The 27,664-nt window shown below is 38.2% G+C and overlaps 1 protein-coding gene across 2 annotated transcripts; it reads right to left on the bottom strand.

Annotated features, from left to right (window-relative positions):
• Positions 1 to 27,664, bottom strand: TNFRSF11B (TNF receptor superfamily member 11b). Of its 2 annotated transcripts, XM_081258836.1 has the most exons (5): positions 27,584 to 27,664; positions 8,898 to 9,267; positions 4,871 to 5,062; positions 2,958 to 3,182; positions 1 to 1,129 (listed from the first exon to the last, which is right to left on the bottom strand). In XM_081258836.1, the coding sequence occupies exons 1-5, from the start codon at positions 27,611 to 27,613 to the stop codon at positions 741 to 743; spliced, it is 1,206 nt and encodes a 401-aa protein (XP_081114962.1). In that variant the 5' UTR covers positions 27,614 to 27,664; the 3' UTR covers positions 1 to 740. The 2 variants fall into 2 exon arrangements, with proteins under 2 accessions (XP_081114962.1, XP_081114961.1); XM_081258835.1 differs by lacking the exon at positions 27,584 to 27,664 and having other exon boundaries at positions 8,898 to 9,369.

Raw genomic sequence — 27,664 nt, forward strand, 5'->3', positions numbered from 1 at the left:
ATCTAATATTCAGATAATTTATATTTCATACACTTTCCAACATTAAACAATTGACTAAATAATGCATTTTCTATAAAATGATAATTCAGTTTACACAGGTAAAAGTATATTACAAAAATACTCTACACAGGAAGAATGGCAGTACCTATTAGGAAATGTTACAAATATTCTGTTAAAAAATATATTTTATCTCTTTCATCTGTCATAATAATAAACAGAATATATATATTTTTCTTTCTAAAATTAAGTCTTACACAGTTTCCCTTCAGGATGGTAATATGTACAAACCTTATATCTGAATGAATATAAATAGCAAATACTATAATAGTGTTACAGATATTAGTAACTTTTACAGAAAAAAATGGCTTTCTAATAAAAGCCTCTAGTACAGCTGAATTCTCAAAGCTATTTAAGTTAGACATTCCCATGTTTAGTAAGGCACAATGGAGTATAGTTTCTTATTTCCAGTTGAATTACTGCAAGCAGTAACAAGAAAAAATGTAGTCAGTAGATATTGGACCAGATCTGTTAGTTGGGTAAATTATTTGGGGTTTATTAAACTCTGGGGGGAGATGTGAGTTCTTTCTCCACACCATAGTTTCTTTTCAGGCCCTGTGGCCAAATCTAGTCCTTGGTGATGAGAAAGAAATCATTGTACCCTCCTCAGGCGCCTGAGAAACAGTTTCCTCATTTATTGGATCTGGTCCATGGTGAGGAAACAGCTCAATGACCATTTCCAGTTATAAGCAGCTTATCTTTAATGATTGGACCTGGTTCCCTATCATTTCTAAAAATAGCTTCTGATATAATCTGTACATGGTGAAGCTGTGAAGGAACCTGATGGTCTTCTTCAGACTCTGAGTGACAGTTTTGGGGAAGTGGTATGTCTTCAAGTGCTTTAGGGCATGCATCAGGCCCTTGCGGGTGTCTTGGTCATCATTTCTTATTCTCCAGAGGCTGAGAAGCTTCAGGATTTGATCACTTGATTTGCACGTCTTCATTGTTTTCTCAATGTCTTCTGTCGTCACTTTCTTCCCCGGCAAGCTTTCCATCAGCCTTAGAAGCTGCTCGAAGGTGAGATTCATGTGCCCAATGTGCTTCTGCACGCTCTTTTCACAGAGTTCGATATCTGCATAAAGCAAAAGCCCAGAGACATTCACGTAATCCACCTAAAGCCACCGTAAAACTTCCCTGAGGCAAAAGGAGGTTCCCCAGAATTTCATAACTTTAAGGATAACCTCCTCCTTTCCTTTTGGGAGGGCTTAAGTAATGCTAGTTATTTCTGAGAATTGAGTTAAATATTATTTTGTGCTTCACGAGGATAATATGCTTCCTATATTCTAGGCATCCAACACAGCTCTGTGAAAAGCCCAAATTTGGAAAATAACAGTGGGAAACTACAGACACACCGTTTTCTAAGAAAATTTGGAGAAATTAAAAGTGTAACCTTTTAGGAAAAACACAAAGTTAGCTATTTTATAATACAGACTTTCATTAACTGATACCCAATATATGTGCTATTTGAAGAATTAGGTCCTTCAAACGGTCTTTAATAAATAGCACCAGGAGATCATCTGCACAAAGGAGGAGCCATGAAAACCCAATGATATGAGGCCAGAGAACAGTAGGATACACATGGCCTGGAGAATATTTCAGTAATGAGCTAGGACATAAACATAAGAGGGAGTAAATAACGTTTCTATTGATGACATGAGTCATTTATTACCTGTGGGCCCGAAGGCAAGTCTGTTCATCTTTCTGGGCTGAAATGTCCTCATTTATAAAATAGGAAATTCGGTCCCTTCCAATTCTAACAGTCTCTGATTCTCTCCTTCCCTCTCTTTTTGCTTCAGGGCTGATTATACTTTCAAAGAATACATTTTGTTTGCCAAAAACAGAAGACAAGTTTACTCTTTGCACAAGTGAAACCATTCAACTATTAAAGCTGTTAGTCGCCTAAAATCTGTTGCCTCCGTTTCAGATGTTTGAGGCTTTAAGGTTGTGTAGGACTCTCAGTCATTTAACTACATGTGAAGAGCAGAATGGATTTCTCCTGGACACTGCCTGCATTATGGAAACGCCCCCTCATTTTTTCTGCCATGTCCTCCCAATGCTAATTAAAGTCAGAACTTTTTCTACTGTGTATCCTAAAGCTTATAGTCCACACTGGATGAAACTTACTTCCTTTTACACACACGCACACACACACACACACACACACACACACAGAGTTTCTAAAGGAGATCCTCCAAGAAGCTCAAACACTTTACAGACCTTATCTCATTAATCCTCACAACAAATGCTATTAAAATGGTAATCTTAAAATAGGCTGTGTTCAGATCCAGAGAACAAACGTATGGATACCAAGGGGGGAAAGTGGCGGGTGGTGGTGGGATGAATTTGGAGATTGAGATTGACATGTATACACTAATATGTATAAAATAGATAAATAAGTAAATAAATTTTTAAAAATAAAAATAAAATAAAATAAGCTGTGTTGTGAGGACTAATGAGAGGATACCTGTAAGACACTTAGAGGCTCTCTGGAGAGAATTACCACGTAAATACAACATAGTTTCTTGGTAGAAATGCAAAGTGAGATCTAAAGTGGTCAAAGAACTTCTAGATAGGCCAGAAGGGATGCTCCTAAAACTGCTAAGGGGATCCAGAGTCAGATTTCCTGAGGTCTAGTCCCGCATTTGAAATGTATTATCTCTCCCTTTAGAGAGACACTTGAAAAAGAAATTGGGGAGTAAAGGAGGTGAGAATAAAGCCTCACATGACTGCTCTAGGAATAGCGTATCCACTATCACTTGATGAATATGTTTTCAGTCCAACAATAATTCCCAAAGGGAAACATCATCCACACAACTAAACAGGTACATAGTCTTGTTCCTGTTGTATGACAAACAGGTGTTCTGATTTCTGATCGAGTTGTTTATTTCAGGTTACCATACCTTGGATGATCTTCTTGACCATATCTTGGTCTTTGTTTTGATGCTTCCATAACTTCAGCAGCTGGAAAGTCTGTTCTCGTGAGCCGTGTCGTCGTTTTATTCTCTCTATGCTCTCTGCGTTCACTTTGGTGCCAGGCAGGTTGTCTACCAGGACACTGAGCCAGTTCGGGGTAAGCTTTGTAGGAACAGCAAACCTAAAGAATGCCTCCTCACACAGGGTCATGTCTAAAGGAAGGTGGGAAAACCAAGGAGATTTACTCAGTAATTGGATCCTTGGATGTCTAAGGGCCTAAAATAATAATAATAATAGTAATACTAAAAACCAACACAGTTGAGTTTTCCAGGATATTGCATGCTAAAATGAGAAGTTTGAATAAAATCAATCTTCTGTTGCCTGGTCTTAGTGGCAGATCACCAATCCAACTGGGTTTATGTCCTTTCTAATGTTCTTTTAGAGCATTTTGTTGGGGGGAGAGTTTAACAAATGTCTAATAAGAATGTATTATTGCTATAAATAAATTACAGCAAAAATTCTATATATATATAGCATAATGTGTATATATATGTTAATATATACATTAACATATTTTAATGTAACTTAAATATTTTGTTAAAGGTTTAGCTGGTGTCTACAGGTTACTTCAAGATCAATGTCAAATCACTGTCTTTAAGGGAGCTTGAAAAGTAATCTGAAATAGTGTATTATTTTCTGCACACACACAGACACATAGTTTACCTTTGGGAACAAGGATGGATACAGATGTATAAGCGTACATTAAGTGGGAAAATAATCAAACACAAAAACATGTCATTTAGAAAAGAAGTGCAATGGCCTGAGTGTCTGGGTAGGGTTGGTATATCCCAGGGATTAATAGTTTGTTTCTGAATTCATTAGGTCTGGTTCTGAATCCTGACTTTGCCATTCAAGTTCATACGTTAACTTGAACTTTATAGTATTTTTATAAAGATTAAAGCCCATATAGCAGAAGTGTCTGGCATATAGTAAGTGCTCAAAGAATGATAGAAATAAGAGTATAAATGAATTAAAGAGAATGTTAGAGGTCACCCTTCTTACTATCCCTTCCCTCGTTCCCTTATTTAATAAGAAAGCAGAAAAGCTGAATGACTTATCTAAGATTTTTACAACACAGTGAAAGAATGTTGGAACTGGCTTTGAATCTTCAATCTCCCAACCCACATTCCTATGTTTTATATACTTCTGTGTCGCACAAAAAGATGTTTGGGGAGATCAAGCTGATTAAATGCCAAAAGGTCGATCCTCCTTGGTGTGATGAGTCCTTGGTAGGAGGTCTGAGGTTAGTGTGGTGGTAGGAGTGACAAGGTGAGGACAGCAACCTGATTAGTGCCATCACCAACATGAGGTACGTTCAGGTAACTTGAGCTTGGAGCTACTGACCTTTCCTGAATAAAGAGTTTAAGACAAGTACAGGAACTTAGAACTTCCATGCAACAGATGCAGTAATACCATAGGTAACAAAGCCAGTATTGCATTTTCTAATTTGTCATCTATGTATGTCACTATGCTTCTTTGTTGCCAGTTTATACTTTGGCTAATAATACAGATATTCTTAAAAGTGATAAAAATGTAGAGCTTAAAAAATTCTGCAATTTGGACTCTGATCATCGAGCCTTAAACAAAATCTTTACACCACCCCATTCTCCGTGGGTAACATTTGATTCAAGTGTGAAAGTCAGGGTTTGGAGCATGATTGTGAGAAGATGGGGACTTTTTGAAAGATTTTGAGTTGTGGCTTTAGCGATGATGCACAGGGAATAGTCTTGGTTGGTTAAAATTCAAGAAAGGGAAAATATAAGTTTGACTGAGAAGGGCTGGAGGGTCTTGTATTCAACTCAGAAGTGATACAAAGACTGATATTTTGAAACATAATTACCTATTCCACATTTGTGAGTCGATTCACTGCTTCCAGAACATATATTGTCATGCGTTGCATTTCCTTTCTGAGTTAGAAGGAGCCCAAATGCACTGCAATTGGTGTGCTTTCTACAGGGTGCTTTAGATGACGTCTCATTGGAGAAGAACCCATCTGGACATCTTTTGCAAACTGTATTTTGCTCCGGGGTTCCTACAGAAAATACCAAGCCGTTTAGCACATTCTTCTCAAATACTTTTGCCGCAGATACCATCTTAACAGAGTTTGGATAAGACTTTTCACTTGGTTTTTACTGCTACTATTATATTGCACAAAACTTGAGGTATTTTCATTTTTCACTTCATTAGACAGAACAAAACTTCTACAGTCAGCCCCTTAGGCAGTCTCCCCTACTTGTAATACAAACACAAATGTGTTTTGTTGTTACCTACAAGCACAAAATTGGGTAGGAAAGAAAAGAAGGGTATGATGTTCAATTAGTCCTGCCTGTGCTAAACTGTCAGTAAGATCTTTTTGTCAACCATATTCTCCACACAATTATTCCTGGGAAATCATGAAGATAACTGCCGTGTAACTGCTGTAATATCATTCATTGAAATCAGTACCCATGGAATGCTGCATCGTTAAATTCCAATCAGTTCCTACTGAAGTTCCTTCTTTCCTGAATCCTAATTGTGAAGCAACTCATAAGTATGCTAACCTTGAGAAGTAAAAATTTACAACGTTATAATAAACTTTTGAAGGTGGCAATAAAGTTGACCGTAGACTCAAAAGCGTAAGCCGACAATTACGTAGTAAATGGAAGATGATATCCCATTTGCTTAAATTGTTGAGTCTGAAAAGAGCACAGTCATTAAAATTCAGGGAAGGGTGACTGTAAGGGCATTTTATTTCATAGTGGAAAGATACTTGATAAATTTGGAGAAATCACTGGCAGGAAAACTTGAACCAGTCAACAACTAATGATGCTATTAAAAAGAAATATCTTCAAACCCTTGACTCTATGCCTGGGTAGATCATACATTACAGTGTACTTGCATATGAAAATACCTCCATCTAGTGTAAGCTAGTTGAACAGATTTAGACTTTAGTATTCAAATGTAGCTTTTACAGGCCAATTCTGGCTGATGCAAGATACCAAATACTAAAGGGACAAATGAAAGCTACAGAAAGTTAATAAATTTCATTTATTAAAATTTTCAACCTTCCATCTCATTGTATCCTTTACCAAAACCAGAAAAAAAGAGTACAATGGATCGGTTTTAATTTCAACTCTGGCTTCTTTCTTTTCTAAAGGGATTGATAATGCATTGACGAATAAAAGCGACAGACGGTTGGCAGAAAAAAAAGAGAAGGGGGAACCATGCATGAAACCTTCCCATGTTAAATGCCATTTCCAGGGTTGCAGTGACATCATCTTAGGAACCACCTTACAAAGAGGTCTGTTTTTTTAAGTACTTTCTTGCTACACTCCTCTCCTTAAATGGGATCCAACTTGATACCAAATTCTACAATATCGTAAGGAAAGGTATTTGGACAGAGATTCCATGGTATTCTTTCATTGCTAATATTCTGGGGATAAATGGTCTTGGACATCTGGATCCAAGTCTCCCTTTGCCAACTGCACAAAGAAGAATCTTGTCATTCTTCACATACATGTTGATGGCTTGAGTGTTCTCATGTGTCCCAATGAGGAAGTCATAGGTACAAGACATTCTTTCAGGTAATTTAGCCTTTAAAGTTCTTTACCAAGAGGAATCCAAGAATTATAGAAGGAAAGTTTCTTAATGTATTTGGAGGCTTTATGTAATGACCTTTCTGAAAACGACTCCCCCTCTTTTATGATTGATAGAACTTCTTATAAAAAGATGTATCCATCTAAGTAAATGATTTTGCCTTATTAATATCAACAGAAACATACAAAGTACAATCTGGCAAGCAAAATGTGAAATAGAATGGCAAGAGGAGTTTTGCTTTTCAGTAGAAAATTCACCATGCTAGCCATAAGCAATTACATAAGAATTACAGGACTAACAGGATGAAGTACCGTTGATCCTTGAACAATGGTGGGTTAGGGGCACCAACAGTCTGCATAGTCGAAAATCCCATTATAACTTTATAGTCAGCCCTCTGTAGCGGGGTTCTGCATTCACAGATTCAAGCAACTGTGATCATATCGTACTGTAGTATTTACTATTGAAAAAAAATGTGCATACAAGTGGACCTGCGTAGTTCAAACCCATGTTTTCAAGGGTCAGTGTAAAATATGGAGAGGAAAAGACAATCTGGCTTCAAAACAACAACAACAAAGAATGATTATTAAATACTTTTTAGAATAACACTACAGAATCTTGCCTTGTCTTTGGACTGGAAACCTTGTATTTTCCATGAGGAACTCCTTTGTAGGTTTCTAGGGAAGGAGCAGTAAGTAAATGAATAAATGTGTACCTTTGTACTGAGTCTTCTGGCTGCCTGCTTACTTCGTTCTACAAACAAATTTTCATGCGTATGTGAGAAAAATCCTTACTACTTCCATTATTTTTCAAAACTTTCTAGTTTCCAAGCTGCATAGCCCCTGCTTAATTAATTTTCCTACATATATAAATTACTGAATTGAATTAAATGGATCTGTTTCTGTTGGATTGGCTTCCCCCTCTACATCTTGGCTTAGCTTTTCAGTCCCGAAGTATCATCCAATAAAAGCTAAGAAGTGTCACCAATTTCTTCCTCAGATACTCATACTAGAGGCATTTTAAGGAACTGTCATGCAATTTGCACCTTCTGTGATTAATTTTATAAAATTCACAACTTAGGAAATTTAGTAGTTCAATTTTTGAATATGTTTCCTTTGTCGGCCTTTAAACCTAAAATGTTTATAATAATTTAGACTATATTACAACTTCTGAAAGTCAAGATAGTTATGAATAATTAGCATCCTCAAAACCAATGACTGTCAACCAGGGGTGATTTTGCCATCCAGGGGACATTTGGCAATGTCTGGGACATTTTTGGTTGTCACAACTGGGGGAAGAGTGCTATTAGCATCTGGTGGCTAAAGACCAGGGATACTGCTAAACACTCTACAATGTACCAGACAGCTGCCCACAAAAAGAATTATCCAGCCCCCAAACGTTAGTAGAGCTGAGGTTGAGAAACACTGCTTCAGACTGTGTAATTGGAATCTATACCGATTACTGCTTCCTCCAGAAAAGTAAGTGAATACTCTTTAATTTTCCCAGGCCAGGAGAGCATGCAGACTATACCGAAGCTTCGTGAATGTAGCAAAAAAAAAAAAAAAAAAAGTGGGTTGCAACTTTAAAAAGTTCAGTGCACACTGGCCTTAACCTATGCTCTTCAAAATGCAAAAAGAGAAGGTACTTTGTTTGTAGACAAGTACTTACTCTTGGCTTGACAATCTGCTTTGTCTAAGATAACGGATAAGCTCATTGAAGAGATGCTGCTACCATCTTTATCCTCCCAGACACTCAACTGCCATGCCAAAGGAAGAACTAGCTTCATTTTTCATAATGAACTGCATTTCCCCTAGCCATTCTCATTTCTTACATAATCAATTATAACTACTCATTGTTAGCACGCCAGAGCCTCATTAATATCAGCATAATTACTCTCTTGGTATCAGTTAACAGTTTTGATGTTTGTCAGAAAGCACTGCAGTTTGAAGCTCTCCACGCTGAAGTGAAACACAGAGGTATAGCTCAGCTATAAACGGTGCAACTAGGAGTGTGTCCCTTTAAGAAAGAGCAATCAATCATGCATCTCATTAGGGAGTGATTTGCTGCATTTGAGATTTGTAACTAAATTGCCCCTTAGTGGCAAAGTGTTCCTCTGAGGAATGGTTCTTTGGCAGCCATCCAGAGACATCGTGCATACCTAGCAGGTTCCATTACCTTTGCAATTTGCTGTCCTGTAATGTCACCAGGACAAACGTGTTCCCTTAACCTTTCCCTACTGCCTGACTTCGTGTGATGCTAATGAATTTGGCCGCATGTTGGAAGCGGATGCATACCAGCGTGTAGCACTCCAAATCCAGAGGGACAGCTCTTATGTTTCAGGCAGAACTCCAGCTCCAGGTAGCGCCCCTCCTCGCATTCGCACACGCGGTTATGGGTGCGACTGCACTCCTGCTTGACGTACTGCAGTTCCTTGCACACTGGGCTGCAGTACAGACACTCGTCGCTGGTGTGCCAGCTGTCTGTGTAGTAGTGGTCAGGACAAGGGGCACACAGGGTCTTCCGCCTTGCTGTGCAGTGCTGTTTTAGGGAGGTGCCAGGAGGACATTTATCACACATCAGCTGACGAGAGGTTTCGGGGTCATAATGAAGGTACTTTGGAGGAAAGGTTTCCTGGGTGGTCCATTTCATGGAGATGTCCAGGAACTGGAAGAAGAAAGGGAAATCGTGGCATGTTAGCATGGAAATGGGGTGGTTCTTCTGTGCAAAAGCATCATTAACTTCAAAGAGTCCTTTAATACCTGAAGCCTCGTGCCCCTCCTGCCTACGGAGCTACAACCACAGAGAGTGAGTTCAGAAGCCATAATTCTTGCCTCTAAGTAGCTTAATCTCAAAGACCAAGATGGCAATAGCAGCAAAACATATTAAGTAAATCTAGCTCATAGATGGCTGGAGTGGAAAAGCTCATCAGAATAGAAATGATTACACTTAGATGCACCGCTAAATAACCCATGTGCCCCGAGGGACACTTTACCTCCCTGGGCTTCAGGATTATCGCTAGATTAGTGAGTTGGGTGAACTAGAGTTTCTCAGAAGAGCTATACCAGAATCACCTAGACACCTTGGTAACATGTAGATTCCTGAGATTTATATCCCTAAACATTCTGATTCCACAGATGTGAAGTTGGGGCTGGGGATTGAAAAATCTACTGCTGTGATTCCCATGTGTGGAGCCCATACTCCATAAATATAATTTATTCACTTGATGATAGTTATGTTCCAGGCTCTGTTCTGGGCAATTGGGATACAGTAGTGAATAAAATTGTCAATAAACTCTGTCTTATGGGGTTTACCATCCAACTGGGGGAGTAAGAAAATAAATAACAAATTACACGTAAATTATACATTAGAAAATAAGTGTTGTAAAAAATGATCAAGTAAAAAGATTGGAAATATGGAGGGGAAGGTGGAGAGATGACAAACTTTAAATGGGGTGGTCACAGTAGCATATTTAGGACAAGATGATATTTTTCTTTTAGTTTTCCTGTTCTAAGATGTAATGATTCCAAACATATGGTAAAGTAAACAGTTGGTGATTACTGTCATTCTGATCATTCATTCACTCATGCAACAGATATGTACTGCACGCCTACCAGAAATATGCCAGAAATATGCTGGTGAGTAAGATATGATCTTGGGACTTCCCTGGAGGCACAGTGGTTAAGAATCCGCCTGCCAACGCAGGGAACATGGGTTCGATCCCTGGTCCGGGAAGATCCCACATGCCACGGAGAAATTAAACCCGTGTGCCACAACTACTGAGCCTGTGCTCTAGAGCCCGCGAGCCACAGCTACTGAGCCCACGCGCCCCAACTACTGAAGCCTGCGGGCCTAGAGCCTGTGCTCCACAACAAGAGAAGCCACTGTGATGAGAAGCCCGCACACCACAACGAAGATCCAATGCCGCCAAAAAAAAAAAAAAAAGAAAAAAGATATGATCTTTGTCTCTGTCAGCTGGTAATCTACTGGAAAATTCCTAGAATTTTAAGACATATTTCCTCCATAACATCATATGGTACAGTCTTGAATCTCATAGGTGAATGATGTCTAGAAAATTAAATGACCACCTCTCTTAAGGTTAATTGGGAAAAACTTCAGGGAGCAGGCAGGGTTTCAGAAGTTTCCGTCCATAATGGCCAAAGAGCTGTGTACATAGGAGAAAGAAGGTTTTGCAGACAAGAGTGCTGCTTGGGAAGGCAGCTGCACATGGGCATTCTATCTTGTAGTCTAGAGCTCAGAAGGTCTTCAAGGGAACACTGAAGTAGTTCTTCACACTAATTAGAAGAAAAAGTGTTGTTTGTGCGTAGGGGTGGTTTGTTTGGGTTTTATTGTTTGTTTCTGGTACAGGGATCAACACTGACTGTTCTCAGGCTTTGGGAAGGTGGCAGGCCAAACACAATAATTTTTTCCAAACTCTCTTCTTTGCAGAACTCAGGAAATCTCACAGAAACCCATTGACCTGGAAAAAGTGTGCCAAGCTAGGGAAACAGCACTCCCTTTTGAAAGAGGAATAACAAAGGTAAAGAAAGGCCTTTTTCATAAGCATTTGGGCATTTTAATAAGTAATTCTATTCGCTTCTTATTGGGACATGACAAGGGTCAGGGATGTCTGGACCTAATATGAGCTGATAAACCGGATTGAAAGAATAAAATATCTCACCTAGGGCCATGGACTTTTTAACTGAGAGCAATTTTCAGAGTCCTGTGATGTAAGGGACTCCTAAACAACAAAAAATAGAATACAGTGCAAAAACAGCACTGCTTCGGTGGTATTTTCAGGATGCTCTCCTGACCCGAGGGTTTTGGGGAAAAGTATGTTCTTGAATTTCCCTGGGGTTTTCTATTGGCTCAGATAAACTGGGTCAACGTTAGGAGAAAGAAGTGGACCAGTAACAAGTGAAAGCTCTGGTTTGGTCTGGATTTTTCAGAAACAGATGGAATCTGTTCATTCAACACATATCTATTGAGCATCTACTGTGTACCAGGCATTGTAGAAGATCTTAGCATATGGTGGCGCACAAAACAAAGATGTTCTTCAAACTGCCCACAGTCTAGTGAGGAGGCAGGGAACATAGAAGGAAAGGAATAAATAACTACAAATAATGATCAATGTTTTGAAGGAAATGAAGCAAGATGAACTGACTTTATTGCTTCTTGGTCATTCGAATCATATTATGCTATAATTTTCAAGGCCCCTGTGTGGGCTTGGCTCAAATATTTCTAAAATATTCAACACTAGGGAATGAAGTTTTCCTGATTCAACTCGCAAAGACACAGGAAAGCAGTGAAAAATGCTTTTTTTCTCTTGATGTTCACTTTCAGTTTCCTGAAAAGTCACTTTTAAGGGTTCTGTTTTTTCAAGAAGCTCAGCTCAGAGGCCCATAGGGATGCCTTTGTCTTGCTTGCTGTTGCTGAGTGAGCCCCATCCTGGTAGGGCTAGCAGTCCTGAGACTTCCCCCTGCCTGACTTCCCATCACCCCCCCCGCCTTTCTCACACCAACATGGCTCATTTACTCATCAGCTGACCCTTTTCTCTCTTGCCAAGAAGTGATGAGGATGAGATGGGACAACCCCACAGATAGTGCTTGTGTTCCTCACTACAAGCAGCCACACAAATACAAGACCTGACCAAGAATACTGATGCAATTTGTATTTTTCTAGGCAATTGGACATGACACTGTTGGTTTCCTGAAACCATGCTTAGGAAATTAGTTGCCATCTCTTCAAAATACAGGGAAGCTTAGGTGAACTGAATCCACAGAGAAAAAATAAATACATCAGGTTGACTTAAGGATTAGAGGGCAATTATAATGGTGAAGGTCATTTCTCCCCAGCTACCGCGTGGAATGATCGTATATATTTTTTAAATATCAGAAAGCCGTAAGGAACTGCAGACTTGTTTTCAGCAAGTTCCATTGGGCCTCTGTGTTTTATTTGAAAATTTTCCACTTTGGTAAAAAGACAGAACTCTGTGTGGCCAATATTGGATACTGAGTCTCCCTATCTGGTTAGCCCCAATTCCTGCATCGAATTTCTGGAACCAGTTACTGGACAGAGGATGGGCAGAATTAATAAAGCTCTTCATCTCAGTCCTCTCTCTCACTTTCTTCTGCCTTTCCTAGAAAAGCAATGAAGAAGAAGCCAAAGGAGGACAGGCCATCTTAACACTGGCTCTATCTCCTTTGCCAGCTGATAATATTTAAAGTCTAAGAAGAGTTCAAAAATAAATTTTCTGTGAAGTGCATAACATAACCACTGAGGAATATCTGCAAAAGCTAGGACACGTACATAGGTGTCTCTGCAGAAGCATAAAGTGCTGTCTGTAAAAGAGGCCAGTCTGTTTTGGGTTACGCTTGATTTTTAAAGAAAAATTAAATGGAATTTTCTCTCCATTTTTTCTTTCTTCCTCTCTCCATTCCCTATCCATCCATCGTCTGGTGTAGACCCCTAATCCTTGAAGGGAATCCAAAAGTCCTCTAATCTAGTGCTTCCCACCAGTCCAGGAATCCTTCCTGAAGCCCTCCATGTCTCTTTTCTTGAAAGGACAGTTCAGGCTCCATCTATAGTAGCTTTGTCCCTCTCCTCACCTTCCATTTTTCTTTCATGTTGGACTGTGTTAAAGAATGTTCTCTTTCAAACCCAACCATCTTTCCTCATCTATCAAATATTAGCAGGTGATGATAGTGGGTGAAGGTGATGGGTGGGCTGAATTAGTTGTTCTCTGAAGCATTTTCTGGCTCTACCATTTTTCTTTCTATCACTGTAATATTGACAGAGTTTAAGTAGCCAATGAACTTGGAAACAAATGTTTTGCTCTAACCCCCCTCCTACTTCTTGTTCCACTCTTTTATTTGTAAAACCCCTTTTTACAATACTTTGCTTTGCTGTGCTTTGATTTATTGTGCTTCACAGCACAATATATGTGTTTTTTACAACTGAACGTTTGTGGCAACCCTGTGTTGAGCGTCCATGGGTGCCATTTTTCCAACAGCACTTGCTTGCTTTGTGTCTCTGTGTCACATTTTGGTAATGCTTGCAATGTTTCAAACTTCTTCATTACCATTCTATTTGCTGTGGTAATCTGTGATCAGTGATCTTTTCCTTTTTCCCCTGGCCATGCCACGTGGCATGTGAGATTGTAGTTCCCCAACCAGGGATGGAACTCGTGCCCCTGCAGTGCAGGCACAGAGTCTTAACCACTGGACCGCCAGGGACTTCCCTGTGATCAGTGATCTTTAATGTTATTATTGCAAAAAGATTATGACCTACTGAAGGCTCAGATGACAGCATTTTTTGACAATAAAGTACTTTTTAATTAGGGTATATACATTGTTTTGTAGACATAATGTCATTGCACACTTAATAGGCTACAGTATAGTGTAAAGATTCATGTGATGTGCTTTATTGTGATATTCCTTTGATTGTGGTGGTCTGGAATCGAACCCACAATATCTCCAAGGTGTGCCTGTACTGCAGAACTCTCTTATCAACCTCCAGTTTTCAGATTCACCCATGCCTTCCATTCCCTCTGTAAAACCAAGGGCTGCCCCAGCACACTGAATTCTTAGCCATGCCTTCTCCTTTAGCATTCCAACTCCTATTTGCTCTCTTAAAAAAGTCAGTTGTATGTTTGCTGCTGACTCTGTTGATGCTCATTGTATGTATGTGTCTGTATATGCTGTAGTTGTAACTATAGTTAGGAGACTCAAATATTATGTAAACCAGTAAACATGGGTGTGAAAAAATTATTTTTCTATGGAAAGTAAATTGAATGCTTGGGGGATGACTTGATAAAGATGAGGCATGGAAAAACAAAACAACAACAACAAAACCCTACCATAGAATTTGAGGTAGCTGAGACAACTGCAAAAACAAAATGGGGAAAAAATCCAGAAGGATTATATAATCAATTTATTTCAAAAATGTCTTTAAGTTCCAAAACTGAAATGGATGGGCAATACATTTTAGATAAGGGTTTTGTAAGAAAGACAGCATGGGACTCCAGGTAGCCAACACAGATTCTAAGAAAGGCCTTGACTGTATCTCAAAATACAGGTAAATGAATGTTTATTTAAATGTTTTAAGTCAAAATAAAATATTTAATATATAGGTATGTAATTTTTATTATTAAATGCTTTAACTGATCTTTCAATTAATCACATAACTCTTAGTCCCAAACATAAAATTTCTAACAAAATTCCCCATATTTAGGAGTTATATGGTAGTGGAAAGAAAAATGGGCAATATGAAGGTAGAACTCTGTTTTGTCTATTCCATTCTAACAAACACACGTTAAATCTCTGTGCCAGGCGGTGAACTAAAAATTAATCTTTATAACACATTGGTTGGTACCTACTTTATGATGTTTTACCATTATCATTAAGTCTCCACAGGCTACAAAATGAGTCTTAGAATGACCAACCCTCCCAGGTCACAGTAATTAGTAGAGGCAGAATTAAAACCCAGGGCATGTGCCATAGAATACTATTGTTTGGCCATATACTTTAACATTTACTGAATGCTCTAACTTATGCTATAGCCTTCATGCATAGTCCAAAATAAGCCCTAAAATGCTAACTTTTCATTCAGATTCGAGAGCATAGTGTTAGGAGATCACGAAAGTGAGAAGATCAAGCAAAGCCTTCCCAAAGTCTAGATGAACTGATGATTTTTCTTTCTTTGTGCTAAGACTAGCTCTTGTCCAAAGTTACTGAGAGGGAAATTTCTTATATGACAAGTGAGTTCACTACAGCAGGCTACCAGTATATGCTTCTCCTTAAAGGATACAAGAACACACTTCCTCCAGCAAATTTATTTTTGCATGATGCAATGCAGCCAGTCGCATACCACTGGGCTTACTCTCTCTGGTATACAGCACCATGAGTGACCCAGTGGGTTTCCGTTTATGGAAAATTCATTAAAAGGAGCCCACACAAAGCTTGAAATAACTACTTGGTTTGGGAGTTCCTTTTGTGATCCCTCGTCATGATCTTTGCCACAGAAAACTATTTGAGGACTATCCAGAGTTAGCTAAACTTCTGGTCAGTTTGGAAACCATAGTATTTTACAGTTCATCTTAGCCAAGAAAGGAAACATTCAGGATATATATCGTGGTGAGTTTCCTAAAGATCTCTTGTAGTATAAACTATAAAGCTTATTTAAAAAAAAAAAAAAACTCTTTTCCTATGAAGGTTAGTTTACTTGACTTTCTATAATCTTATAGTGTAGTAACTTCTTTCCTATTTCCTCCATTCCTTAAATAATTTATTTATTCATTCATTCAGTGAACACTTATTGAAACAATTACTATGCTCTGGAACTATTGCTAAGCAATGGGGTTGAATAAGTTAATGTTCCTGTTTGCTAGAACATTCATCCAAAAGCCTAGGCTGATGTAAAATACTCATAAATCACTGCAAAACAATTGGAGGTAAAACAGAGGAAAAAGAGGATCAAGAAAAGGCTCAAACGTAAAATAGATAGCTAGTGGGAAGCAGCCACATAGCACGGGGAGATCAGCTCGGTGCTTTGTGACCACCTAGAGGGGTGGGATAGGGAGGGTGGGAGGGAGGGAGACATGAGGGGGAAGGGATATGGGAACATATGTGTGAGTGTGACTAATTCACTTTGTTATGAAGCAGAAACTAGCACACCATTGTAAAGCAATTATACTCCAATAAAGATGTAAAAACAAACAAACAAACAAAAAGCAAAGGCTCAATAGAGAAACAGGCCAGAAATGAGGAGAAGCTGAAATTAGACAGTGGTAAGGAGGAGAGGAAGGGATAGGTATGATATATTAGCTGATTGCATGGGGAGGGAGGTACTAGAAAGAGCAAATAGAGAACATGCCCATGAATTCTGACTACTAGATATGTGGTGTTGCCCTTAATTACCAACAGCAGGAGGAAACAGTTATGGAGGAAGACAATGAACTTAGTTTTGGATCTTCCAACTATGAGACTCAAGTGATGATGTCGAGTAGACACTTAACTATGTGTATTGGGTATTCAGGATAGAAACGCAGCTAAAGACACAGATTTCAGGGTTATGAACACATAAATGGCTCTAGAAACAGAGAATAGGATGGCATTACCCAAGGATATTGTACATAAGCAAAAAAAGATTAAAATGTTAACCTTTGGAACCTACAAACATTTGCAAGATGGGATGAAAAAGAGGGGGAAAAAAGTAGGGATATCACAGAAAGTTTCAAGAAGAATGCTAAATGGATAATGTATAATAATATCTAAAAAGCGTACAGCTTTTAGATCCATTAGATTGATGTGAATTTACAGGAGCACTTTTAGCTGGAAACCTGCATCCCAGGGTTCCAAGCTCAGTTCGACCACCAGCTTAATAACCCTTGGCCGTTACCTTACCTCTAAAATGAGAATAATCCTTATTTTATCTATCCCTATACAATTGTTTTAAAATTAGTAAAGGGACACAAACTTGGTAAAGAATAAGATTCCAGACAAGAATGAGTCATTATTACATATGCTAATTACATAGGAGGTGGGAAATGGGGGACATTTTGAATCAGACTCATTTTAGGAGACATTTTGAAGTTTCTTGTTCAGTAGGGAGTAACACACCTAAAATATGCCATAAGTCAATTATCTATCCTATTCTTAATCATCTCCAGAAAAAGCATCTCTGACTTGTTTTTAAAATCAGTTTCAGTATCTTCCCAACTTGTATCACTTGCTTGGTCTAAGTAAAATATTTCAAGGCAGTTCCACAGATTTGCTTAGAGGACTCAGATAGAAAAGGATTTGTTTCCATACACCTTAAATGCTTAGCATGGTGTCTTATACATAGCAAGTATTCAATATATTTATTTTAATTTTATTCAATTCAATAGATATTGAGTACCTACTATGTGTAATTAGGATTACTGGTGATTCTACAGACACAGATAAGTAGCCTCCATGTAAAGGATAAATTTTCAAGGACAAGGACAAAATCTGCAGCTTTCTCATCCGTAAAATCATAGTGATGACAGAATTTGCTTAAAGGAAGATTTTTTTTAAGCATCTTTCATTTTGCTTGGCATTTTGCATGTACTGTTCCATTTGTATTTAGCTTCTATTTTAAAGGTAAATGTGTAAAAAAGCAGGTAGCTCATTTGAGAGGTTTATCTCCTGCTGCCAGTTCCCCACCTGAGGGTCTACCACTGCTTAATAATTTCCACAATAACCAGGATTAGGTCTCTAGGTAAGGATGTAGAGCAAATGCATTAAATCTGTTCATCTACTAGGAACTGATTTGCTGCCAACAGCTTTTGCTAGGTAAACAGGAGAAAGGAAACACAAGCAATTATGATTTATTAGATGAATCACTGGGCCAAACTTTACACTCTTTTGCTTCCCTTGGGGCTGAAGAACTGTCTCCGGGTAAAACTTAACTTTAAATGCGTTTTTTTCAGTTCCCTTCAAGAAGTTTCCTTTAGTTGTTTGGAGGCTTTTAAAATTAATTAGCAGTACCTTGTTTATGTTTGGAATCAACCAGAATTGTCAGAACAGATTTGCTTATGAGGCTGGTGCTGCTTCAGAGGAGTTTTACAGATAATTAACATTTGATAGATTAACAAATAAATGAGAGAATCTCTAAGACAAAAGAACTTGTGATGCAGGTAAACACTTCAAACTTCCCGAGGGAGATGTGTAGAAATCTCCCACGTTTTGGATCTCAGATCTTAATATTTCTTCTCTTGGACTTGTATTAATCACCAGATTTGAGATATAGCATCAATTCTGAAAATTTCAAATCAACAACAGGGCTGGTTGCAATTTTCCTTATAATTATGTCCATTCAGGCCCACTTGACAAGCACAAGGGTGATATCACTAGTTCAGTTTTCCAGCTACAGTCCCTGACATTTTGAGCTCAGAATGGGCAATACATTTTAGTATGTTGATATTTTTGAACATCAGTTTTTAAATTCCATTTTATATCTACCTTTCCTCAAAGATAATACATTGCTCACATCATCCTATGAGTCAATCTGGTTGCTAATGATCTAGATTGAAGTCCAATCAATATATGGTTCAAGGGCAGCTGGTGAGAGAAAGTTAGAAAAAAACAGCCATGGTGGTTATGAAATGGAATAGAAACTAGAAATGGAAATGGACTAAAACAGGATGTGATTTAAACATGTAGACATTTATCTTGTGCCTACAACATGCAAAACATCATACTGGAAGCCCTGGGTGATATGCTGAATAATAATAACATAGTATATTGTAACATCATTACATAATAGGCTCTATACTGAGCCCTTTCTTCACATGCTATTGTCATCCATCCCCTCCAACCACCTCTGGGGTGATAGTATTAACACCATTTTACAGATGAAGAAACAGTCTCAGAGAACTTGAGTGACTTGTCAAAAGTCACACAGCTAGTACACATCTGAGCTGGGATTCAAATCCAATCTTGTCTGAACCTAAGCCTTTAACAATTGACTATTCCCCCTGGGAACCTGCAGTATTACTAAAGAGATAGGCATATAAATGATCACCTATGACACAATGTGAAATTCAGTAAGATCTATATTTTGTCTATCCGTCCATCCATCCATCCATGCCATCCCATCCCCTATCTATCTGTTATCTATCTATCTATCTATCTATCATTTATCCCTGTGAATAAATTCTTCTCTGTCTTCTGTCCTGGAATGCAGTAGTTCACACAGCCTCTCTGGAAGATGGTCTTGTGAGACTGAGCAATCAGTTGCACTTTATACTAAGCAGCGGCTTCTCAGTGATGCACCCCCTTGAAGTTGCCTTCCTTCCTTTTTTGCTTACTCTTCTTTCACCCTCTCTTGCTTCCCTAGGATTGCACTTTTCTAATAAGGAGCTAAAATATAAAGCGTTTGCCTCATGCTGTATACCCTAATGGGTCTGGACTTAGAATTCAAGTCCAGTAAGGAGGCCAGGACATTTAATTTCAACAGAAAAAACAAAGACAAAAACATGGTGACCCCCTCCAGCTGAAGGAGGAGCTGAAAAAATACATTGCAATCACTTTGACCAAGGATATGACTCTGAGCCGCATCCCAGGACATCCTTAACCCCAGCAGAGAAGAGAACTCTGGTTGAAGGAACCCAGAAGCTTTGCTCTGCCTTATGGGTATTTTTCACTGGACTCAGCTGCTAGATGTAAGCTCCTACAGGACAGAAAAAACTTCTCAGCCAGGTCACCTTAGGGAAAATTACTTAACTTCTCTGAACCTCAGTTTTCTTGCCTGTAAAATAGATACCAATCTCCACATGAGAGGATTTTTGTGAAAATGAAGGTGGTTAGCATTGCCGTCTGTCCAGGACCTAGGATGATATAGAAATTAATATCTGGAACATGGTTGGTTTGCTGTGAAAGAGGGAAAGAGAAAAAAATGTTGGGGGTCATATACAGGCAATTAGTGGTCTCATGTGGAAGTGACTTCTATCATTTACACTCACAAGTCATTGCCAGAACTGTTCACACCCCTACCCCCTTCCTCCCCAGAGAAAACCAAGAGCTACCATCTTACCATGTTTCTGAAAGGGAGGAGAATGGAAAATGTTTACAAACAGCACTAACGACTACATCATTGTGCAGTAACCATCGCTCATGCTTTCTAGTTGACCTTCATTTTAGCACGATCTAGTTGATTTCTTTCCTTTTTACTGGATGTTAGAAGAGACAGGAAACAGTGTGGGAGCAGAGGGATGTGTCTAACAGCTCATGTAGAGTTCCAGTGCAGTGTTTAATGGTCTTGCCAACCCACCCATTATCATGCTTATTTCACCTGAACGTTTGACACTTATTCCAAAGAGCAGTATGCAGTTGTCAAGTACTTCCTTGTGAATACAAATTGAAAACTCTGCTCAAAAGGAGTCTAAGGAGATTGCTGGTGACCATAATTATACCGCTTTAGTAAGTCCTGAGGGAATGTCTTGGACCTGGCTTCTAACTCTATGGGATATGAAAATACACACATTAATGGCTTCTATGCTAGCTGAAGACAAGAAGGACTTGTTTCAGAATGAAAAAATAGTTTTGGGTTTAAAAGAATAATCTGTGATCCTAAAGCCCAGATCTAGTCTTGCTGCTTAAAAGCAGGTGACATTTCAAAAGCTGCTTCCTCTTGTGATCTCATTGATTTAAACAGAATTTCTTATAAATGAAACCAGTTGGGCAGAAGAAACTTTGACAATTGCAACAAAATAGATTTTTTAAAAAAATTTCTTTGGTATACTTTTTTCATAGATAACCTAGTCCATTTGATCTTTGTATGTCTGGAATATTAGCAGGTATATAGTAAAAAATTTTTGATTCATTTTTTAATGACAAAGGCTTAAAAGCAAAGCAGACCTTCCACACATCACCTGGTCCAACACCCCTATTTTAGAGATGAACAAAGTAAGACTCAGAGAAGTGAAGTCACTGACTGGACCTCAGAATCTAAGGCAAAACTGAGAAATAAGATCCCTTGCTTCTTGTCTGCTGTTGTAGAGCTCTTACTGTCATTACACCCCACAAGTGAATTCCTAAATTACTTTTGTTGGTGTTGGTGTTGGTGGTGATGCCAACTGATGGTGGAGGGGGGTTTTCTAAAGAATAAGGTCTTGATAGCCATATTTTCTAAGAGTAAAATAATTTTTTTGAACAAGAAAGTACCATTACATGGCAAGGGAGATTTGGGGATCAAAGACCAGAGAAGAAAACTGAATTTACTAAAGGCGGTCACAAAGCTTAGATGAATTACTAGCTTGTTTTAAATCTAAATTCATCTTGGCACAGATTTTCCTACTTTAAAGTTGATTATTTAAGAGGCTCTTATAGAAAATGCTTCCAAGGTGCAGACTAAATTGTAGTGAAAATCCTAAGGCTACTCTTTTTAGTTTTAAAGAAGATGCTTCAAGGAAATTAAACAATGTTTTCACAGTATTAAAACTATAATACTAAAGAGATTGACTTTTTAAAAATCCCAATAAGAAAGTAATAAATCAGGGCTTTTTGGAGCACACTACTTTTTTAGAAGTATGACCTTCAGAAATGACCTTTCATTTCCTCCTGCATCCTCTATCCATTTATGGTCTGGCTGATTCAGGTGCTTCTGAGAAATTAGGGTGAAAAAAAAAACCTACCCAAGCACCTGGAAAGTTATGTCACCTTGTAGTTGAGAGAAACCATTTTATTTTGTCTGTAGACTGTTCTGGCCTTTGGAACGTTCATTTAGCAAGGCCAGGTAAATGTGAAAGGGAGTGGGTACCACACAGCTTCTTACCTAATGTGTTGTAACACTATTCTTATCCCTACAACTGTCTAAAAGAATTCTTTTTTTAGACTTTCTATGCTAGTTACCCCAAAATAAATATTCTGTGGTAGTGAGTTCCAAAAACTAATTACATGTCACACAAAAATACCGTGTGTATTTCAAGTTGGCTATACCTCACTCTTTCTTCTTGCATAGATAGTTTACAGATGTTGCTAGGATTTCTGATTGACTAGTTCCTGCTCTTGTGGGTTGCTAAGTTTTATTTTGATTTTTGTTTTCTTTTCTAAACATGGCTGCTATTACTGTTCATATTTGCATTTTGTTTACCTGACTATCAATATCAGAAATGTACTCTGGAGCTGCTTCCTCCTTTCCTCTCTTGCCCTGTGAAATATCCTTCCCTATGGCTTACAAACAAACAAACAGAAAAAACAAACAAACAAACAAAAAACCCATTCTATGCTCATGACCCAGATTTTCTTATCTCAAGTCCAGGCTTCCCCTGTGCTCTGAACTTTTTTGAATCCAAATGCCTATCTGACATCTCCATTGGGATATTTTACGAATGTATCAGATTTATCAAACCAAGAATGAACTCTTGATGGGAAGGTCAAAAAGGAGATTCAGCTGAGGTTAGGTAGCACCTGCAAGGGTATACATATAAATCTGGTTCATTTTTGTTGCCCTCTTAAGAATGGACCTCCACGACGGTATTGGTATATATCTTCATTGTAGAAATGGACAAAAGAATATTTAAAATACTGGTCAGGTGGGTAGGGTGTTATATTTATATTTTGAAAGAGATCAAAGCTAACATTAAAATGTTAGATCTCCGACAGTAAGCTACATTCTGTTGGGATGTCCATGGAAATTGCTGGTAGGTTATACAAACACCCCAGCAAATCTCACCATAGCTCCTTTGACTCAGCAAACCCACATTTAGTGTCAGGCACTGTGCAGACCTGGGGGCTATAAATGTGAATCAGAGGATAATTTATGTTTGCAAAGAGCTCATATTTTGTTTACCACAGGTGTAGTACTATCTCCTAGAGGTTCTGGAAATATGTGGGTGATTTCTGTTGTCACAGTTTCTATGTGCTGCTAAATGTCCCCAATGATCAAGAATAATCCCATGTCCCACATACTTTCAGATGTCCTATTGACTGATATAAGTGATCTAAGTTAAAAAAAAACAAACAAACCCATTTATCATTATATGAGCCTGGATTTGAACTCCATTTTATATATTTATACACACACACACACACACACATATACATGCACATATATACACATATGTAAATATATATAAATATATATACACAAACACGTATACGTATGTATATACATAGAAAGTGGTTTTCGCATGATTTGTATACATATTGAATTTTCTAGGAATTTAACAACAGAAAATTTGATAGAGGGTTGTACTTTGTTTTGTTTAAAACTTTAGTGAGATTTGTTCTCCATTCAAAAAATCACAGCACCAAAGCCAGGACTGATCATGGTTTTGAACCCCAATGTGACACATGTGCTCCCGTCTTTGTTCCTCCTAGTCTGTTCTTGGCAATTCTATGTAAAGATGCTAATATAACATTACTTCACTGAGTCTTCCAGTGAAGCTTATTTTATTATAAATTACTTTCTTTTTATTTCTCCTTTATAGTATAGTTATGCCAGTATATTGATTTTTAAAAATTCTGTATGTAGGTAAAATATAGGAGCTCTAAATTTCATTTCAGGAAAGCAAGGGAGTTGTTACAAAGGGTTTTTTTAATAAGTGCATGGAAGGAGTCTGATCTGATGGAGAGCTGCTACTCTACAGGGTAAGACACTCAAATACACAGATAACGTTGGCATCTCTGTCCATAGTAACAGCATCAGGGGTAGCCAAGCATCGTTAGGTAAGGCGTTGAATAATGCAAACATAATTTTTTATAAAATTACTCTTTCTCTGAAATATACTTTCCAGTCCTCTTTTTGGGGGCTGCAAAGGAGAAACTCAGGCTAAAGGAAACACTGCCGGTCAACGAGATGCAAAAGGAAATAATGATTTTCACAGAAAGCTTTCACAAAAAGGGAACATGCAGGCAGGGGGGCTGAGAGTTGCTTAGAGCAAAACCCAGCCGGCAAGTTAGTGGATAGGAGAGCAAGAATATCTGAGTGTGTGCTTAGAGCCCCTTTGATAGACACTGCCATAGCTCTCCTTCTAGAACTAAGTGGATAAAACATCTGGCACAGAAAGCCTTCTTCCCTGACCAGTGGAATTTGACAACTGTGGTTTTAACCTAAGAAGTAAAATTAAAGACCAGATTGAAATTAAGAATTGTGCTGACGGTTCATGGGTGATCGAGGCCAGAAAGGTTGCTAGGGACAGAGGTTCAGGACTGTTGTGGACTGAGTATATGTTAGATTCTCCCCCAAACTTCAGAGTTATCATTCTCTTAAACAAACAAACAAAAAGACTAGACAGATATACTCAACCACTGGGGGAAGAGAAGGAAACCAAAACAAACAACAACAAAAGGAGGACGGACGCATCAGGCAGTTGTCCAGAGAAAAAAACATTTACTACCCCCCAGTGCTTCACCCTGCCCCCCAACCCCAAGCCCTAGTGTCTCACATTAATTCAGAGCTTAGCTTTGAGAAGGCCAATGGATGGTTCTAGAGCTCCATGTTGGGACGTTTCAGCCACCAGTTAAAATCTAGTCCTAGACCAGGATGTTCCTAGTCTAGGGAGGCTCCTTGAGCAACCATGAAAGAAATGACTTGGTGATGTGACCACCTCATCTCGCAGAGTAGGTCTCTAATTAGCTATATCAGTGAGCATTCCAGAAAGCCCATGACTATGGCATTAGTCCTAATGACCACACCCCCTCAGTGCTTGCTTACAGGCATAGCCTCTGCTCTCACAAAAAGAATCTAGAATTGTACTTTGCCTCACAATTTTACCTTCTTCCACTTCTTAGATTCAGGATCCCTTGATTTTATCTCCAACAGTGAAACATTCTATTGCTCCTTCAAGGTAATAGTTGGTGGCCATCTCTCCCTGCCATGAGCTTTGTCAGCACTTTGTTTACATAATTCACTTGGGTCTAGAGCATCCTACAGTTATCTGAGCATAAGGCTAGAAGCTAGTGTTAATATGGAAGAGGAACTTTATGTGGTTATCTTGCATGTGTGCATATTATTATCTCTATTTTATAGAAAACTAAAACTCAAGAGATGTAACTTGCCACACAATCTTTTATCAAGTAAGCAGTGGTACTGGTATTTGGATTCTGATCCACAATAACCAAACTCATAACCACTGCACTGCACAGTGGTTATGAGGTCCTGGAAGGCAGGATCTTTTATGTTCCCAAGTCACCTGGTGTTTCTCCTTTTGTTATTCTTATTGTACATCCAATATCTGCTTTTCCCATTAGGCTATGTGGTCCATGGGGACAGAAATCGTGTCCATGTTTTCCATTCTGTCCCTAGTGCCTAGTGGCATGCCTGGTACAAAGGACTAAATAGCTGTAATGCTTCCAGTTCTTAGAACTACATCTTAGTGTTTACAAAAGGGCATTTGGACTCTTCATGTGTAAGTACAAAGTATCTTTTTTCAATTATTTATAAAATAAAGTCAATCTCAGAAACTACAGAAAGGGAAAGGGAAATCATTCCTATTTAAAGTATTTACTGTGTTCAAGACAATAAAATGTTTCTCTTTTGATAATGCTGTATCATCGACCATTAGTAGATGCTGTATTATCTAAATATATATCTTCATCCATATACAGACCAGATATCAAAACATTTGTCTACTTATTATTTTGAAACACTTATTATTAAGTATATATATTATTTAATGGAAATGCTAAAATTTAAAAGTTACTGATAATATGTTTATTATGAATTAAATCTTTGACAGCATATAAAAGGCTAGGAAGAATAAAAGGGTATCCATTTTAATAGCAGAATTATTTATACTAGCCAAAAACTAGAATGATTAAGTCAATTGTGGTGTAGCCACACAATGGAATACTACACAGCAGTGAAAATGGATGAGCTTTTTTTTGTACATCCAACACTGGAGACGATCTCACAGTAGAACCTTAAGTGAAAGCAAACAGATACAAAAAAGTACATAAAGTTCATTTATATAAAGTTCAATATAAGCAAAACTCATCTCTGGCATTAGAAGTCAGAATATTGATTCCTCTAGCCACAGTCGTAGTGGTGACAGGGAGAAAGCCCAGGAAGCTTCTAGGGTGCTGGTAATGTGGTGTTGCTTGATCTGTGTGCTGGCTCACAAGTGTTCACTTTGAGAAACTCAGACACTTATGATTTGTGCAATTCTCTATATGTGTCCTGTTTTAATAAAGCTTCACTTTTTACAAAGTTCTCCATACTATCCATATTGGTGGAGTTATTTTATATAATATACATATATACATACACACATACACATATAGGTATTATATGTAGTGGTACATAAGATTAGCATGCTTAAGTGTGGACTCCTGTTAATCTACTTTTTCTTTAGTGACTTTGCTATTTATTTACTTATTTATGTTGGTGTATCCCAGGAACTAATTGGAAGACTTCCTAGCCTTCCATTCACTCTTTGTGGGTTGGACATTGATATTCATGCAGTTACTGCAACAACTTCCAAAACACGTATGTGGCTTAAATATGGATTTTCCTATCCTTTCATGACTGTCTGATTCATGTCTTAATGCATTCCACACTCTAGTGACATAAAGGAAATAAGAATAATATATAATAATAATAATGTAGAATAATAATAAATGAATAAATATAAATAATAATAAATAATAATAAACGTAGAATAATCTACATACAAATCTTATTAATTTGATTGGTCAAAATCCAAATTAAAAACAAAAAAAGAAGCTAAAAGTTACAGAGATTCCTTCTTTTCCAAATTGTATGTGTAAAATGACTTTTAGCTCTATTTAGTACTGAACTTCAATTACTTAAATATATTTTAGAACCTAATTAACATCTCACCAATATTTTCCACATTACATTGAAATTGAGAACTGAAATATCCCATTTTGATAATAAAAAGTTAGTAAAATGTTAAATTGCACAGTAAAGAATGTGGGTGCATGTGTGATATTTTCTCTGGTGCCACTTATTCAAAATTTCCCATAGCATTTGCTTAAGTGGGGAATGAGCCTAATGATGTATCATATCATATTCACTGCTTCCAAACTTTATTCTGATTACAGTAGTTTTAAGAAGACTGACATCTCCCAACTTATCTTGATTCTAAGAGACCACTTTATTGCTAATGATAATAATAATAATAATAATAATAATAATAATAATAATAATAATAATAATGCTCAGGTTAACTAAGCAAAGATGGTATGAACTATCTGAGATGAAGAAAGAAAATAAATAGAATGGATAAAAATCATTCAAATAAAAAACGGTCCAGAGCTCGTCTCTTCTCCAAAAACCCAGCAAGAACTTTCCAGTGTAAAGGGACACCCTAGGAGAAGCACAATCAGCTTGAAAGGGGTCTCCTGTTCCAACCTGACCCCAAATCTCTCCTGGGAGAGGAAGCAAATCGAACTTTTTCCCCATCAATCCTTGGGGAGGTCGGGAGACCGGGAGGCGAGAAGCCTCCCCAGGCGCCCGGGACACCGGTGCCCGCGTCCCCGGACCAGGGACTTACCACGAGCGCGCAGCACAGCAACTTGTTCATTATGGTCCCCGGGAAACCTCAGGCGCTCGGAGGCGGCGGCTGCGGGGTGAG

Source organism: Mesoplodon bidens (genome assembly GCF_964165515.1).
Source record: "Mesoplodon bidens genome assembly, chromosome: 16".
NCBI classification, from domain to species: domain Eukaryota; kingdom Metazoa; phylum Chordata; class Mammalia; order Artiodactyla; family Ziphiidae; genus Mesoplodon; species Mesoplodon bidens.